This window comes from Globicephala melas, chromosome 19, assembly GCF_963455315.2.
Source record: "Globicephala melas chromosome 19, mGloMel1.2, whole genome shotgun sequence".
NCBI lineage: Eukaryota > Metazoa > Chordata > Mammalia > Artiodactyla > Delphinidae > Globicephala > Globicephala melas.
This window is the reverse complement of record NC_083332.1, coordinates 49083973-49102578: the sequence shown is the minus strand read 5'-3', so window position 1 is coordinate 49102578 and position 18606 is coordinate 49083973. Positions and strand designations below refer to the sequence as shown.

Sequence of the window (18606 nt, the reverse complement as noted above, 5' to 3'; positions counted from 1 at the left end):
GTCTACTTTCTGTTCCTATAGATTTGCCTATTCTGGACATTTCATTTAAACAAAATCATATAATATGTGGCCATTTGTGACTGACTTCGTTCACTTAGCATAATGTTTTCAGCATTCATTTCAGTGTTGTATGAATCAGTACTTTGTTCCCATTACTTTTTTTTTTTTTTTTTTTTGCGGTTCGCGGGCCTCTCACTGTTGTGGCCTCTCCCGTTGTGGAGCACAGGCTCCGGCCGCACAGACTCAGCGGCCATGGCTCACGAGCCCAACCACTCCACGGCACGTGGGATCTTCCTGGACCGGGGCACGAACCTGTGTCCCCTGCATCGGCAGGCGGACTCTCAACCACTGCGCCACCAGGGAAGCCCCCCCATTACTTTTTATTGCCAAATAATATTCCATTGTATTTATCTATTCAGTAAATTGATGGAAATTTAGGTTGTTTCCATTTTTTGGCTTTTATGAATAATGATGCTATGAACATTTATGTACAGGTTTTTGTGTGGACGTATGTTTTCACCTATTTGGGGTATAAATTGCTGAATTCTATGGTGACTCTACGTTTATCCATTTGAGGAACTGCCTGACTTTCTTCTAAAGCAGCTGCACTATTTACACTCCCACCAGCACTGCGTGAAAGATTCATGTTCTGCACACCCTTGCCAGTACTTGTTATTATTGCCTTTTATTCTTGCCGTTTCTTTGTGCTCACGTGCTACTTTTTCACTTTAAAATCTTTCCCTAGGTGGTTCCATCCTCCATCTTGGCTTCAAGTACCACCTGTAAGCGGGTAATTCCTCTGTAATTCTCTTCAGCCCTGACCTCTCAGTGAGCCACTGACCCATATGCTCCTTTTCTTTACAGCACTTAGGCCATTTTATAAGTATGCATTCATAGTGCAATTATTTGATGAATGTCCATCTCCCTCCACTGGACTGTGTGTTCCAGGAGAACAGAGACTGTGCCTACTTTTGATCATTGCTGCATTACCAGCACATAGTGTATAGCATATGGCGCATGTGCTCAAGAGATGCTTGTTCAATTGACGAATGAATTAGGACAAACCGCTCACGTGTGAAAGACCCTGAGGAGTCTTAGAGTCGATGGCTCTAAGCTGAATCCTGGCTCTGATGTTACTAGCTGTGTCAAGGGCTCAGCATGATGCTGGACACTCTATAAGCCCTCAGAAAAAGGATCTTTTGTTACTATTTTTGTGGTCTGGTGTTTGCTGGTCCACTGTTACCTACTGCTTAGAGATTTTCATGATTCTGCCACCTTGAAGGCTTGGAATGGACCTATACGTTGGCTGGCTAGCCCTGCAATCTGGTCTCATCTTGAAGAGTCTGGGAATCTTGAATGCCTTTGCCTGGTCCCTCTAAATGGTCAGCCTAACAGGATGACGCTAGGCTGGCTGTGAGAGGGCATCTTCACTCCCAACACGGGGATCATCAGCCTCAGGGTCAAACCTCTGGGGTCCCAGGGCAGTGCCCTTAACAGGTGGATACCTTTGCTGTGTACAGTCCCTCCTTGTGGGAAAAGAAGTTCAGCTTGTAGTCTTTCTTGGAGGCAGACAGCACATCAATATAATCAAGGCCCTTTAAGGTGACACCTAGGTCGGGCTTCTCCGGTTTCAACATTTCCACAATGACCTGGAATCTGGGGGAGCACAGGGGTGCAAGAAGAGAGGACAGACAAAATGAGACAGTTTGCCCAAAGGAAAGAAGGCAAGGTGCCATCTCCACTCTTGATTTCATGGAAAGCACACGGGTCCAGGGTTCTAGTCTTCACTCTGTCACTAACAATAACAGTAACTACCATTTACTAACCGCCTATTTTGTGCCAGAACTGAGTCGGTGCACCACGCGTGTTACATTACAGGCTTTTAGTCCTCACAGTGCCTGTCGGAGGTACCTCTCGTTATCCTCTCCATCTTACTAGGGAAGAAATTGAGGCTGAGAGAAGGAAGATGACAGCTCATTTAACAAGGCCTAGTTACTGGCAGAACTAGCATTTCAGCTTGGGTCTGGGCCTTCATCCACTATGCTGAGCAGGCAGTTCTCTTCTCCCAGCCTTTGGCTTCTTTTCCATAAAAGAAGGGGACCAGGCTGGTTGGCCTCAAGCTCCTCTAGGTCTTCTGTTCTCCTCCACTCTCACTGCAAGTACAAGACCCAAGGGACGTCCTTCTCTGGCCAGTGGCTTAGGTGATAAGACAGGGCTTTCAATAATAACAACCACAATTATCGTTTTGATAATAATAATGACAGCTAACATTTACTGAGCACTTATTTTGTGCCAGGCTCTGTTCTAGGAGATTTTCAAGTTATCAGCTGCTCACAGAGAGCGCTGAACAGGAGACTCTCTCTGGGGCTCAGTTGAGCAATGCCTGGCCGCAGCACAGAACTTTGACTCTTTAGCCCCCACTGTCCTCTAGGGGCCCTGACCAGGGGAGGGGCTAGGCTCGACGGTGCGAGTCCTCCCCCCGTCTCCCCCACTTCCTCACCTCTGGGGCTTGTTCAGCCAGTTGGTTATTGGCAGGAGCTCAGTGTAGGGCGTCTTACATGGCAGTTCACGGTAGATATTGGCCACGGCTTTGGGGAGCTCGGGAGTCCCATGCAGTACATACAGCCAGCCGGTCCCATCTGGGAGGGGGAAGAAGAGGGTGCCCTAAGAGAAGAAGAAATGTGGTCAGAATGACACAGAGGGTCCTTTATTAGCTACCTCTCAGGCATGGCAGTAGCACAGGATTAGTGGAGGCTCTGCAAATAAGCATAACACTTTTGGAAAGCAGCTTGGGGATATGTTCCCAAGAGTCATAAAAATGTTCATGTGTATTTGAACCAGGGATCCCATCCCAAGGAACTTACTGAAGAAAAACCCCTACAGCAGAAAAAGTTACATGTATACATACATGTGTATATTAGAACCACTTATATTGATGAAAATTTAGAGATAACTTAAACATCCAACAACTGGGGGATGTTAAATAAATTATGGAACTGTCATTCAATGAAATATTAGTCAGTCGTTAAAAATGATTATCACAAAGATTACATAGTTAAATAGAAAAATGCTCATGATATAATGTAAAGTAAAAGTAAACAGGATGCAAAACTGAGGATGCTGTGATGGTAGCTATGGCTGTATTTGAATAAGGACTGGTAGTGAAGACGGAAGAAAACAGCTCTTTTTGGGGAGGGGAGGTGGAAGACTGTGGCTTCTTTTTTTTTTTCATTTTTATTACAGTCACTATGATGCTATTTGTGCACTTAAACTAAGTACCAATTGCTTGATGCTTAGTTGAGGACTCCATTTTAGAACTGAGCCCCTGGTGCCAAGAGAATCCCCTAAGCATGAAAATACATGGACGAAAAGGGAAGCTGTGGACTTGATAAGCTTTGGACATGATTCCCCGTGGATCCAATATCATTTGTGGGGTCCCCTCTTGTTTTAACATTCTCTCTCACACAACTCCTCCCTCCAACCATGCCAGGAAAACAGTGGGGGAGGTGGGGCTCAACCTACCTGATGCTTGCGGTTCTCCACATTCAAGGTGCGGGGCCGGTAGGTAATCTCATAGGGCTTGCTTTGCTGATGGGGCTCCAGGGTGATGAAATCGGGCCCCTCCCAGTGCTCGCCTTCAAAGATGGGGTGCAGATTCCAGGTTTGGTTGGTGTGGTTTGAAAGCATGATGGTCTGTGTGTGCTTGGAGCGTACCTGGCAGGTGAAATTCACCACCTGGAAGAAAACAGGCACCTTAAGCAGGCAGTGGAATTTACAAATCTGGAGTTCAAGGAAAGGTTCAGGCCATATATATATATAGATATCTATATATCTATATCTATATCTATAGATATATAGATATCTATCTATATCTATCTATCTATCTATCTATATCTACCTCTCTCTATATATATTTGGGTGTTGTCAGTATAGCAATGTTTTTTTCAGGCCAAGAAACTGGATGAAATTATCAAGAAGTAAGTGTATTTAGGAAAAAAGAAGGAATTTCAGGACTAATTCCTGACTGGCGTGTTCCAATGTTAAGAAAAATCAGAAGAGGAGACAAGAAGCAGCAGCTAATAAGGTGGGTGGAAAGCCAGGAGAGAGTGGTACCCTGGAGGCCATGTAATGAAGGAAGTGCGTGAAAGAGGAGGGGCTTGTTCAAGGTGTCAAATGCTATCGACAGGTCAAGTAAGATGAGCCATGAGAACTAGCCATTGAGCTTAGCAACGTGGACAATGTCGCAGTGGTGTGAAGAGAGTTAAAGAGATCACCAGTGGGACGAGAACAGAGTTTAGCAAGAGACCCACACATATATTATCAATTGGTTTCTGACCAAAGTACAAAGGCAGTTCGGTGGAGAAAGGATAATCGATTAAATAAATGCTGCTGGAACTGGATATCCATGTACAAAAAAAAATGAATTTTGATTCCTGTCTTACACTACATATGAAAATGAACTCTAAACAGACTGAGGATCTAAATTTAAAACTTGTGTCCTGAATATACAGAGAGCTCTCAAAACTCAATAGTAAGAAAACAAACAACCCAAATAAAAATAGGAGATCTGAACAGACACTTCAACAAAGAAGATATATGGATGGCAAATAAGTACCTGAAAAGATGCTTAACATCATTAGTCGTTAGGAAAATGCAAATTAAAAACCACAATGAGATATCACCACGTACCTGTTAGAATGACTAAAATTAAAAAAAACTGACCATATCAAGTATTGGCAGGGATGCGGCACAAGTGGAAATGTCAGACGTGGCTGATGGGAATGTAAAAAATGACACAACCACTTCGGAAAACAATTTGGTAGGTTCTTAAAAAGGTAAACATATACCTACCCTATGACCCAGCCATTCCACTATTACATACTTACCCAAGGAAATGAAAGCATGTATTCTTGCCAAGACTTGTACATACACATTTATAGCATACTGCATGATTCCATTTATATAACATTGTTGGAACAACAGGAGATGGAGATCAGGTGTCTATGACCATAAGCAGTGTTGCCAGGAACTATCAGGTTTCCACTGTTAGGTTTCCAGGAACAGGGCTAGCAGAGGATTAACCCAAGCCCATTTTTTTCTTCCTTCCTCCCTTCCTCCCTTCCTCCCTTCCTCCCTTCCTTCTTTCGTTCTTTCTTTCTGTACGCGGGCCTCTTACTGTTGTGGCCTCTCCCGTTGCGGAGCACAGGCTCCGGGTACACAGGCTCAGCGGCCATGGCTCACGGGCCCAGCTGCTCCGCGGCATGTGGGATCCTCCCGGACTGGGGCATGAACCCATGTCCCCTGCATCGGCAGGTGGACTCTCAACCACTGCGCCACCAGGGAAGCCCCCCAAGCCCACTTTTTAACCATAGAGAAAGCGAAAGGTGTTCACCCCTTACTTAAAGAGCTTATCACAGAATTTGATCTAGCCCAAGATGTCAATACAACCTTCCCTGAGAATGAGATGCTTGAGTTGAGAGCTGAAGAATAAATAGGAATTAACTAGATGAAGAGGGGGAAATGAATATATCAGCGGTGGGAACAGCATGTGCGAAGGCCCTATGGTAGGAGGGAGCAGGTCTACATGTTTGATGTGGGCACCAAGGACTGTTTGAACAGGGCCACTTGTTTCTAGAAGGCCTGACTGAGTTCTCCTGTGGGGCTTGCTGGGCCCACTCTGGCCACTGGCCCATCTGTGGGCAGCACCTACTGACCTCTTTTACCGAAGGTGGTCCCACGCAGACTCCAGACAGGGTTAGGCTCAGAGGACTGCCACCCTGGATGAAGCAGAGCAAGTTTTTACGGAGGGTCTCCTTGCCCACCTCAGTAGGATGGTAAGTCACTTCGAAAGAAACCTCCATGCCTGCGGTGATATAGCCCTCTTCCGGGCTGATGGAGAAATGAGGCTCAAATTTTCTGGCATCCCATTTAAACCTTTTCCAAGACAAAAGGAGACAAAGTAGTTTACTAATATCCTTGGGGTGTCCTCAATCCTGCTGAGAAAAGAGATTTTGCCTGTGCTTTTAGCTGGGAGGTTCAGACTACTGGGCAAAGCAGAGGCAGTGGGACAAAGGCCAGGTCATTCCTGGGTGGGATCTCCAGGCTCTCCCTTGGGGCTGAGCAGGTGGGAAGTGGCACACTGAGGGGCATGTGCGTGAACACGCTTACACGTGTACCCGAGGTCACACAGCTAGGATGTGGTCGGGCCAGGACTGGAACCCTCCTGAGACTGTGGCCATAGCTGCTCCCTGCACTGCCTCTCAGGTCTGACCAGGGGGGTGGAGATGATCCCTTCCCATGACAGTTGCCCCTATTCTTGGTGGCACTGGGATCCGATGGCCCTGTGTGGTCACCCCCTCTGTGGTCTGGCACTTGGTCCAGGTAGGACACAGAGGGTGGATGGTGCAGACCAGTGCTTCCAGTGCCAAGGCTGCCATACCACAGCCTCAGGGCACTGTTCAACTGAGGTCGGTGTGAAGGGTGCCCCCTGCAGGTGTGTGGTGCGCAGCGGGCACGGCGATGGCAGCATTCCCCAAGTAGTGCCTGGGTGGGTCCCTGCTGGCAAGTCATATAACCACTTTGAGCCTCAACTTCATCTGTGAAATGGGGACAATATCTTAACCACTTTAGAGGGTCCTGGGATAGTTAAATGGGAATCCAGGCCCAGAGGGCTCTCCTACCTCGCACCCACGTCGCCTGTGTTCAACATGAGGACGTGACGCGTGGCTTGTGTCTGACACACGACTGTTCTGAAGGGAAGATGTTTCTGGTCCAGGGAGATCTCCAGGGCCTGGCAGCAGCCGCTGAGGAGGAAGAGGGGCCGCAGGAGCCCCATGCACTCCATGAACACCTCTTCGGAGAAGGGAGGGACACGCTTCTTCGGGGCGAAGTTGACTTCCAGCTTCCGGACCTCTTTGGGCTTCAGGGTGATGTTGCGGGATGGTGTCAAGGTGATGACCTGGATAAAATGACAACGAGCCTCAGCAGCTGAGGGTGGGGTGCTCCTGAGGCTCCGTTTCGGGGGGTCCTGCTGCTGGGACCGTATCAGGCCAGGTGTAATATCATTCTGCCCTCTCACCAGCTGTGTCACCTGTGGTGAGTTACTGAAACTTTCTGTGATTTACTCTACGGTGAAGACCCAGACCACCCGTACAAAACGTGTGGCACGTAACAGGCATTCAATCAGTGTTAATTCTCTTTCCAACCCCTGTTCTCTGGTGGAGGAAACAGTAAGAGCAAGTACAAAAGACTCAGTGCTCCGGTGGTTTTCAAGGCGCGCTCCCTGGGCTTCCTGCATCACATTTCCCAGTGTGCTGGTTAAAAGGCAGACTCTTGGGTCCTGCCCCAGCCCAAGAGAACCAGTCTCCTTAGGAGAGCTTGGAACCTGCATTTGAGGACTCATGTGTTCTAAAGTTTGAGAACCGCTGTTGGAACTTGAATATAAGGGGCTGCTCTCTCCCCTTGGTCCTGGTAAAAATCAAATCAAAATCAGCTTGAAGGAAGTCAAGCCCTTTTCATCCTTGAGCTCCCTTCCGTACCACCGGAAGTGGATTGTGGCGGGCAGGGAGGGGGGCGGGGGGAGTGAGATAACGGCTGAGAATCACAATAGGAAAGTGACCTTAGAGATTTCTCAAAACACAATGATGGAAGTGACCCCCCGGGGTGACAGTGCCGGTCCAGGCCATTCTGGCAGCTTTCGTCTCACCACCTCAAGAGGCAGAACTGGTGCAGCTGAACTGTGAGGGGCCCTGACCCACTGGAATGAGGACTTTACTTTGGATTAATGAAGAAAGGGAAGCAGCAAGTTTTCCCTCTTTCTCTGGATGGCAAAGTGGGTGATGTGGGGTCCAAGGACGAGATGCCCACTGGGTCTCCTGCTTTGGTTGGCCTCTCACAGCCAGTGTTCCTGTATCCTGCAATCCTCAGATGGTCCACAACACTCCTACCACATTGAATCACACCTAGGATTCCAAAGGCATCAACCCCTTTGAGCCTATATAATCTTCCCTGCCAGAAACACTCTTCCGCAACCTGTCTGCCTGGGAGATACCTCTTCATCCTGTAAGACGCAGTTCAGACCTCTCTCCACTGTGAGGCCCTCCTCTGAGCAGCCCTGGTCCTGAATCGCACCCTGCTTCTGCAGCTTCTAGGCTTTCCTGGGACTGTTCATGTGTCTGTGACCCCAAAAGACTGTGAACTCCACCAGACCAAAGTCTATGTCATATTCACCTTACTATGGACTGAATTGTGTCCTCCCAAGTCCATATGTGAGTAGTGTTTGGAGATGGGGCCTTTGGGAGGTAATTAGGTTTAGAATGAGGTCAAGAGAGTGGGACCCTAATGATGAGATTAGCGCCCTTATAAAAAGGGACACCGGAGAGCTGGAGCTTGCCGTCTCTCTGACATGTGGGGACACAGCAAGAAGGTGGTCGTCTGCAAGCCAGGAGGAGCGTCCTCACCAGAAACTATGTTGGCACCCTGATGTCAGACTTCCAGCCTCCAGAACTGTAAGAAAATAAATGTCTGTTGTTTAAGCCACCCAGTCTGTGGTGTTCTGTTATGGCAGCCCAAGCTGACTAAGCCACGCCTTTGTATTTCCAGCACGTAGCACTGACTTACTGAGTAAATGTAAGAATGAATTGAATGAAGGAATGGATATAGTCCACCCTCAAAATGAAATACACCTGGTCCATCTTCAAAGGGCCACCCAAACACTGTGAGATGGGTAGACGGCAGCCAGGACTGTAGCTTCTCTATTTAGGGAGCTCGAGGACATGGATTTGGCAACAAGCATGCTTCTTTCACACAGCGGATTGAAGTGGAAGGAGGGACAAGCTTTCGGGGGCAGATGAGTGACGTATATCGAAACATACTCTTCCTTTTGGTCCAAGAAGCCCACTCCTAGGAGTATGTATTAAGCAGAAGGTCATGGATTCACACACAGTTTTGTTTACATGGATATTACAATGCTGCTTATAAAAATAAAAAATCAGGAACACCTGAGATGAGCAGAAACAGAGGATTGGTCCATCTGCATAATGGAGGTATAGAGGCACAAATGACATTGAATGTTTAGGAGCTATTTCAATTTGGGAAAAGCAGGTTTCAAAACAATCTGAATGTTAATATTTTATTTTAAAAATGTGTAGGAAAAACAGGGGAAAGATAGGTACCAAAATGTTAAGTGATTATTTCTGGGTATGAGATTATAGGCGAAATGTTCTGCTTTGTGATTTTCCGTATTTTTCAAATTTTCTGCTGTGATGATATATGTATATTCATTAGAGCCCCGATCTTCTGAATCCAGCAAGGGCACTTCTCTTTCTACATCACTGTTGCCCTCTAGAGGCATGCAGCCTCTCCAAGCCTTGGTTTCCTTACATGTAAAATGAGAATCGTAGAAGCACCACCCTACACTGTTTCTGTGAAGGTGACCAGAGGCAGCACAGGGAGAGCTCTCAGAACTGCCCGGCACACTGAAGGTGCACGAGAACCGTGAGGTGTCAGTGTTGCTACTGTAGCCATCCCTGTCATCGGGGCAGGGGGTGGGGGGAGGGATGGGGCATGAAGATGCCACTAGGGGCCCGAGCACCAACCTTGGGGTCCTGGAGTTCTGGAATCGAGAACAGGGCTGACAGGTCAAATGTGAGCTGGGCTTGGCTGTCGTTCATGATGGAAATCGTTTTCTTCGCCACCTGTCCAGGCAGGACAGCTCCTAACTTCACAGTCCTATTGGCTGGATTGAGGACTAAAATCTGTGGGACAAGAAAGAGCGCAGGGAAGGAGGGTTCATCAGTTAATGAGAAAAAGAAATACGATATGGGCACCCTGGTGAGGCAAGGCTGCTTCCTTCTCTTTCTGTGTCCCTCATTCTTCACATTGGATGGGCATTCGCCCACTCAACAAACATTTATGTGCTTAAAATGCCCACTAAACAACTTGTTGCACAATCACATAATTACGGCTGGGTTCAGAGATGTTAGGAAGGAAAAGCTCAGGGTACAAGGGGCTGAGGCAGCCTGGGGGTGAGGGAGGCTTCCCTGAGGAAGGCATGTTCCTACTGAGAGCTAAAGGAAGGGTGGGATCCTGTGGGTTTGTGTCAGGGGGGTGTGGGCTGGATCCCGAGGGAGGAGACAAGCTGTGGCGAGGCCCTGAGCTGGAGGGAGTGGACTGGACTCCCAGCCCGTGGCTGGGAGCGAGAGGGAGACACGGGAAGACAGTTCGCAGAGGGGTCAGGCTTTCTTCTGGGAGAAGTGGGAAGCCAGTGCAGCCTGGAGCAGCCCCATCAAGTGTGTGTCTTGGGAGGGTGCCCTGGCTCACTCCTCTGTGGAGATGGACTGGAAGAGGGCAGGAGAGAGAGCCTTTAGGAGTGAGAGGTGATGGTGGCAGCGGAGGTGGGAGAAGCACGTACATTTCAAAGTCCTCATCTGAAGTACTGATCAAAATGCTGACCTGGATCAGGCCAAGGTCAGGCTGGGCCTTGTCCTCCAGGATGACGTGACCCACACGAATAGCACCCACTGGTCACTGTCATTTGACCAGTCACTAAACTGCACCCCTCCCCTACACGCTCTTTCTATCCTGCCCATATGTTTCCATTTTGTGTACAAAGGCAAGGGTCTCCAGCCCCACCCTGTGAACTCCTGGAGGTGAGAGAACACGCTTAAGCCTCCTCTGCAGGATTTCTGCAAAGCACCTGACACAATGGGTGCTGAATGAGTGATGAAAGAATGAACACTCGAATGAATCAATGACATCAGAAGAGACCCCATCACTGGCGCGGGTGCAGACACACCAGGTGGCCTGGTCCTGTTGCTCTCCGGCTTGATGGGAAGGCTGCCGGAATACACCCCTCCCATTTTCTCTTGGCTGCTGAAACGTCCCATGCATTGCCGAGGATCTTGGAAGGTCTTCAGTTTTCCAAAACTCCCTATGAAACGCGAATGCTCCTACCAGACAGACACCTTAAATGTTAACCAGACACTGGGAAGAAAGGGATTAGCAGCAGGACAGGACCAGTCCCTTCCTATTAGGAGCACCTGGTTAGAAGGAAGGCCCTCAGTCAAATAGGATCCTGGGAGTTGTGGCTGGCTGGAGAATGTCAGTCTGTGTGGTGTTAAGGAAAAATGTCCCATGACTGAAAGGTTTGTCTGCATACAGAGCTTAAAACAAGTCTTACCTCGTAACCTGAAAACACTACACGCCCTAATGTGGGACGAAGAGGACATGCTCGGGATGCTGCATCTGATAGTCTCAAACTTCTCCAAGAAAAAGAGTGTTTCTCCAGTGACCTCCTGTGATTACTTGTATCCTTTGATACAGTAAAGTTTGGTATTGAACGAGATCTATGTGATTCACTTGGGTCTGATCTGACGATTCACCCCTGGGTGGGACTGGTTGACCCCCTGACAGAGCAGCTTGGGGGCAGGAGACTTGGAGGGGGTGGAAGGTGGGCTCAGGTGGGCAAAGAAGGGCAAGAAGGAGGGGCGCCCAGCCCGAGGATCTCCCCAACTGGCTCTTACCTTCATTTCAGTGCCTTTCCCTTTGATTTCAACTACTTGTTGTGAGAGCCCATTGATTTCAAAGGGGATGAGTTCTCGATAATTGATACTTTCTCGAGGATAAAAGATGATGGGAATCTCCAGTGTCTTTCCTGGCTTCACCACATCAACTCGGAAGTTCACCTCGAGGTGGCTGGTGTTGGTGTACAAACACTCTAAGCTGGAGAAGATCAGGAGGAAGGTGTGTAAGCTCTCGGATGCCTGACCCAGTGGCGGAGATTTTGTCCCTTGTTTCTCTGAGCTGGATCCACTGCTTGATGTCCTGCCCAGTTTTCCTGGAGTCCAAATGTAAGGGCTGGAAGGGACTTCAGCAGTGATCCAGCCCGTGGTCTCCCGGGCACTGTCGAGTTACTTCCCCCAGATCACGTCCAGAGATCCTGGCAGAGCCAGGCCTCAAATGCAAAGTCTCATGACCTTTTGCCCAGTGCTCTTTTCACTTTCTTTATCCTCTCTTCCTTGATAAGGCAGCTCATGGTTTTGTACCCTTTCATAAGAAGGGGGGGCTTCCTGAAGTAACTGGGTGGTAAAGCACAGTGGGGAGGAGTATGTGTCCAGAGTCAGACGGACAGGAGTGTGGATCCGGGTTCTATCCCTAACTATCCATGTGACCTGAGAACAGTTTACTCAGCCCATTTGGGTCTCTGTTTCCTCCTCTGTAAAATGCGGGTAGTGATGGCTACCTCATAAAATTGTTGTGAGGATTAAATGAGATAAAGTGACTAAATCAGTCACTAGACAGGGTACAGAGGAAACATTCCAGAAAGGTGAGCTATTATTATTATTGCTAATTGCTCAACTAGAAGGGACCTTCAAAGATCATGTCCACCCCCCTTCACGTGTGGGCAGGAAGCACGTAGACCTCCATTACAGCCCCTCCTCATCTGCCTTCCGGGTATTTAGAGAAGGACTCTGGCTGAGGCAATAAAATAGAGCGCCATGCCTTAAGCAAAGCAAGATTCAGATTAAATCAGGCAAGGAGGAGTGTAGGTGGATAAGATTTTAAATTAGTATTTAAAAGTACATGACACTCTTGTAATTTAACATTCAGGAGAATCATCATCACCAGCACCATCACCACCATCACCGCCACAACAGTAGCAGCAGATAAAAAAAACTGAGCATTTCCTATGTTCCGGGCACTGTTCTAAGTACTCTCTCTAAAGGAACTAATTTAATCCTTTTAATAGCCCTGTGGGGAGGTACGACTATCCCCCACTTCAGGCAAGGAGACAGAGGCACAGAGAGTTTAAAAATTTTGCCCAAGGTCACATAGCTAGGGAAGTGCTGGGATTTGAACCTAGACCTGTGCTATGTGATATGGTAGCCACTAGACACACGTGGCTCTTAAAGTTAAAATTAATTAAAATAAAATAAAATGAAGTTCTGTTCTGCAGTGGCACTAGCCACATTTCAAGTGCCCCACAGTCACGTGCAGCTGTAGGCTACCGCACTGGACAGTGCAGACATACAACGTTTCTGACACTGAAGAAAGTTCACTTGCAGAGTACTAACCTGGAGAACTTTGAATAAACATAGGTCTCTGGGCCAGTTTTGTCTTCTTAGGTCTGGAATAGGGCCCAGAAACCTGGACTGGAACATTCTACACAGGGATGGCACAGAGAGGCTGGATTTGAATCAGAAGGCTCAGGCTCAGTTTAGATCTGCCATTTGCTGCAAGGTCACTCGCCTGAGAAATTAACTTTTTAACTCCCAAACCTCAGTTCCCACATCTATTACATGCGGAAAATAAGTGGAAGCCATCGAACCTCTTGTCAGGTCGCTCGGCATTGCCCTCCTCATTTCCAGAAGAGGATTTTTTTTTTAGCAGAGTAGCTCATGGCTATCCAAGTATGAGTGTTAGTGGCGGGGAAAGGAGACTCAGGATTCACGCCCACCTGTGTCTGAGGCTTTCCCAGAATCCTTCCTTTTCTGTCCTGGCAGGACCCCACCTGTGTGGAGGCTGTAGGACCCACAGGAGTGGCAGAATCATCTGGAAGCTCTGGGAAGTCTGCTTACCTCATAGACGTCTCTTCCTTGCTGGAGACAACTAGGATTTGTTTGTATGGGGGCATCCCAGCTTGGTAGATGAAGCAGGTCCCAAAGTTGTAGCTGGTGAAGGAGAAATGGACGGCTGGGCTCACGGCACAGCCTGAGATGCTGCACAAAAATGTTGGACCGTGGCTGATCTGTGGGAAGGGAATGGCAGGTGGAGTGTGATTAGAAGTGAGAGGAAAGGGCCCTTACGCCCTCAGGTGAAGGAGGGGAACAGTCGAGTGCTTAAAAAAAATTCAGGTCTCAGGGCTCCATCTGCAGAGATTCTGATGAACAGTTTACATGTTTATTTAAGGAAAGCAAGGTGGACTACTCTGCACCTGGGCCCGACATTGGCTCTTGCTTTGCTCCTGCAGCGATGATTCAGCCTGAAGGCGGAGGGGTGTGCAGAGACTGCCAGTCCTTACCCAACAGCTGCCTCCCAGGGCCTCCTCATTAGCAGGACTCTGGCTGCCAATGTGCCTGGGAAACATGCTTGACTTCCCATCCTTCCTTGCAGCTAAGGGTGGCCATCAGACATAGTTCTCAAGACAGAATGCTGTGAATGTGTTCAGTGTTGGACAATGTTAAATGGTCTCACCTTGATTTTGAGTTCCAGGCCCTTCAAGACACATTTCTTAAACGGCTGGAAAGACAGGGAGGCCTGTGTACTCTGCCCCACATCCACACTGCCATCCATGGGTGAAAATTCCAAGTACTGCAGCAGGGACTTGGGGCCGGATAGCTCTGCCTGGAAGCTGAAGTTGAACTTGCCGGTGTTGATGAAGCTGAATTCACACTGGACACATTCATTCAACGCCACCTGAGAGAGAACAGAGTTGAATGTTGAGTGAATGCAAACCATGGTTCCCTTCTGTGGGGTCAGGATACGCAACACGTTGGGGGAAAACACCCTGTGGGAAATAGTGAAGGCAGATGATTTTCGCGAGTTGAGTTTCATTAGCTCAGAGAGTAGTCAGAGAGCCCAGCAAGAGCTACTAGGTGAGAAGAGTGAGATGACAATTTAATTCCTAGATCTCACTTGGTAGCAAAACATCCTTCTGTAGGTTTAAGACAAGCATTTCCCCCTTCTCTCCCACCTCTCCACCCTCTGGAAAGTAAAATAAGCTTTCACATCAGAATCATACACATTCTGGGGGTGGAGCTGCTCCTGGCCTGTTTCTGTTCTCCTGGTCTCCCCGGCATTTGAAACAGAGATTCAGCGACTATTCACTTGTACTGCTTTTCCCAGCCAGTGTGGAAACAGAGAGAGCGAGGCCCTCTCTCATCTTTACCTCATAGAAGTTGAGAGTCGTGGTCTGGTTGGGAGTCAAGAGAGTGACGGTGCCAGTCTTGTCCTTGCACTTGACCTCTACATTCATAGAGTAGCCCTGAGCCTTGACATTTAAGGTCAGAGGGTGGGCTTTCTTTTCCACATTGCAGATCAAATTGAAGTTCACTTCTCCTTCCTGCTTCGGTGTGAAGAAAATATCAATTGGGAACCTGGTTGGGGACGAAGACAGCAGATTAGATGACTAGACCAACCTGTTAAAGAAGGCTGAATACTAAACTATTATACACTAGGAGGAAAAGGCATCCTAACTCCAAATCACGATGAATTTTGAAGATTTGCCAGGCACGGCAGGCCACTGCTTTATGGATTTGCAAACACAGTGGATAGCAAGGAGAAGAATATAAACATAAGAAAATACTGAGAACAAGAGCTTAAAGTTCTCAATGCTCTACAATTCACTAGGAAAATTGACAACAGGGAATAAGTAGGACAGAGATGGAATTGTAATATCTAAATTTTAGAGTGGGGAGAGACTTCAGGGACGGGGCACTCGAAGGGAAACCGATTCTCCTGGCTGGTGGGCCTGGGACCCTGCCATGTTGGGCGAGTGCAGTCCTGGGGGCCTTCCTTTCTGTTTACCTGGACAGCGGTGGGACCCAGCCTTCCATGGGACACACGACCAGGCTGCTGCTGAAACCTTCAGAATATCGGGAGGTGTCCTGGAAGGCAAAATGGAACCTCTGCTCCTCCTTGTTGATGATCTTCACGGTCTCCCTGGCCTCTCTGCCTGGAGGGGGAAACACTGCCCTCAGGGAGGCCTCGTGCCTGCTCCTGGCCCACCTCAGGAGGCACGAGGAAGCCTTCGTAGAAGAGGCTCCGCAGCTTCTTTCCCTTCCTCTTCCCAGCTCCTCGGCCTTTGGCCTCCTCTCTTCCTTCTTTTTGCTCTACAAGGATCCTTCCTCCCAAAGGGACTCTACCTCTTCCTTCTAGAACTTTACCCCATCAACTGCCTGTTCCTCTTAGGTGGCTGCTCTGCCTGGGTCACAGCTCTCCTGGGATCCTCCTTGTTCCTTCAGACCCGATGCCTTCCTGCTTTTGTTAATGGGGGCTGGTAGGCCCCTCAGCCCTGCCCATATCTCTGTAAACAACCCCTGCATCGGACTCTTTCGAATTAGGCTTTGGGTATGTCACCAGCGTGCTGACAGGGCCCTGACTAATACATCTCCTATCACTGTTTTGCTTTTTCTTACTTTCCTTGACTATTGTAGAGCATTTATTTTTCCACATGAACTTCAGAATCATTTTTTCCAACTCCTCCCTCACCCCAATCATTTTGGAACTAAGGTTGCCAGATTTAGCAAATAATTTTTTAGTATAAGTATGTCCCAAATATTGCATATTGCTTGGCATTCTGAACTACTATTCATTGTTATCTGAAATTCAGATTTAACTGTGCATCTTGTATTTTATCTGACAACCCTAGTTGGGATTTTAATTGAAACTCGGTTAAATTTGCATTTAATTTTGGGAGAATTGACAAATGTTCAGATCTTGTTTGGGGGCATTTTAATAAGATTTTATAGTTTTATTCACATAGGTCCTGTGCTTTTCTCGTTACATTTATCCTTAGCTATCATATAGGTCTTATGAATGGAATTTTTTGTTTGTTTCTAGGTGCTTACTGCTAAAAGAAAGAGAAACCATTGATTTTTGCACACGTCTTGCATCCAGTCATTCCTACATTATCTTGTTGATTCTAGTAGTTTGTTTTGCTTTTCTCTAGAGTCTCTTGAGGTTATCTATGTATGAAGTCATCAGCAACAGCATAATGAGATAATTTTGCCTCTTTTTTCCCCAATGTTTGTCAATTATTTAATTTTCTTGTTCTATTGTATTTGCTAAAATCACTAAGAAAGTGTTCAATAATGACGGTGATAATGAACATCCTTGCCTAATTCCTGACTTTAATTGAAGTGACTTTAGTAGTTTATTACCAGATAATATCTGCCCCTTGATTTTGGTTAATCTTCTTTATTCACGTTTTTCCCTCTATTCCTATTTTACTATTAGAGTTTTTGTTGAGAATGTCTGCTGAATTTTAGAAATGACTTTTCAGTATATATCAGTATGATCACCTGGTTCTTCTTTAATCTGTTGATGTAACAATTATATTGAAATGCACCATCATTGCATTCCTAGATTAAACCCTGTTTGTCTTATTATTCTTATGCTACCTTGCTCATTTATTTGTTCAAAACCTTACTAAATGCCACAATCTCCTCCTATCTGTTTATATGTATCAGTATAAGAAATGTATGGAAGTAATACACATCACATTGTTAACACTGGTTTCCTTTGACAGAAAGGAAAGGATGAGATAGAATGGGGGGGAATGATTATTACATTTTTCCTTATACAACACCATATTGATTGATGTATAAAGAATATTACTTTTATAAATAATAAAATCTAATGAATTACTAAAAAATCCTCTGACTTTAGTTGTATTTTACACACACACACACACACACACAAAACATCACATCCATGTGATAGATTCACAGTGTTATAAGGGACTTGCCAATCACTTCCTTTATGTCCTTCAAGTCTCACCTCAAATGTCACCTTCCCACTGCCCACTAGCATTCCTTATTCCCCTACCCTGCTTTATTCTTCTCTGGAACACTTATCAACATCTGACATGCTATACATTTTGCTTTGTCATGTTTTGGTAGTCTGCTTCCTGCTACTAGAATGTAACCATCATGACGGTCGGGACTTGGGCTTTGTCCATCGCATTCCCAGCTCACAGAAGAGTGCCTGGCTCACACAAGGGGCTCGGTAATATTTGTTGAGCTGGATAAAAGTGTGAAAAGGTGGCAGAGAAATGTGATCACTTTGGCACAGAACAAGAAGCAAACAGATACAGCCATAATCTGGGGGCACATGCAAGCAGGATGGGGCTGACGTGGGGATCTGGAAATAAACATAGTCAGTCCAGGCCCCAAAGGAATCTTCCAAGTAGGCTCTGTAGCAAGCCTCCTAAATTTCCTTAGGTTATTGGTGTGTGGGTTTAGAAGACACTTGATGGAAATTAGACTGAGAGGTTGAATATTTTGTGGCCCTGTGAATAGTGATAGAGGCCCTCTGACATGCTTCTGGAAGGCACCAGGAAGAGCTCCCTGCCCATGTCTGCTCCTGCAGCGCATTGCTGGGTTGGTCCCACGCCCCTTCCCCACAGGTCATGCCAGTTCTAAATATAAACCAACAGGGCAGCCTTACCAATGAGGAGACAACTGAAGTTGAGATGTGACTGGTCCAGATTGATGAGAGGGTCAGTGGCTTTGCCTACCAGCAGGAAAGGGACTGTGATGTTGTGTTCGGGGATTAAGAAAGTCCAGAATGCTTCCGAGATGTCCAGATGGAAAGGTGTGAACTGGAAGATAATCTGAGAAGACAGGTTGGAGCAGAGCAGTTAGAGGCACTTCTGTGTGTTTACTCCATGTGCCCTTAGAGGCTTGCCAGCCCTGGGGTTATGCGGGTGGACACTACCAGGTCATCACTTCTTTCTACCCTCTTGGTAAGGGCACGTAGGTTTAGCTGTAACAGCAACATCAGTCTCTGCTTGCCCAGCCCACCAAGCATTTCTCAGGGGGTCCACCCCACTCCCAGGCTCTGCTGGCTAGGCTACCATATTTCATGCCATGTCTCTGGATGGCA

At 47.2% G+C, this 18606-nt stretch overlaps 1 protein-coding gene across 1 annotated transcript in view; it reads right to left on the bottom strand.

Annotated features, from left to right (window-relative positions):
• Positions 1–18606, bottom strand: part of HYDIN (HYDIN axonemal central pair apparatus protein) — a 435992-nt gene that overhangs the window by 14579 nt on the left and 402807 nt on the right. Inside the window, exons 73-84 of the mRNA XM_060288997.1 lie at positions 18169–18334; positions 15526–15673; positions 14888–15095; positions 14194–14415; positions 13578–13747; positions 11523–11721; positions 9597–9755; positions 6681–6958; positions 5715–5934; positions 3523–3735; positions 2501–2664; positions 1506–1656 (exon numbers count right to left, since the gene is read on the bottom strand). Coding sequence (XP_060144980.1) covers positions 1506–1656; positions 2501–2664; positions 3523–3735; positions 5715–5934; positions 6681–6958; positions 9597–9755; positions 11523–11721; positions 13578–13747; positions 14194–14415; positions 14888–15095; positions 15526–15673; positions 18169–18334 — 2298 coding nt within the window. The remainder of the gene's footprint in view (positions 1–1505; positions 1657–2500; positions 2665–3522; positions 3736–5714; positions 5935–6680; positions 6959–9596; positions 9756–11522; positions 11722–13577; positions 13748–14193; positions 14416–14887; positions 15096–15525; positions 15674–18168; positions 18335–18606) is intronic.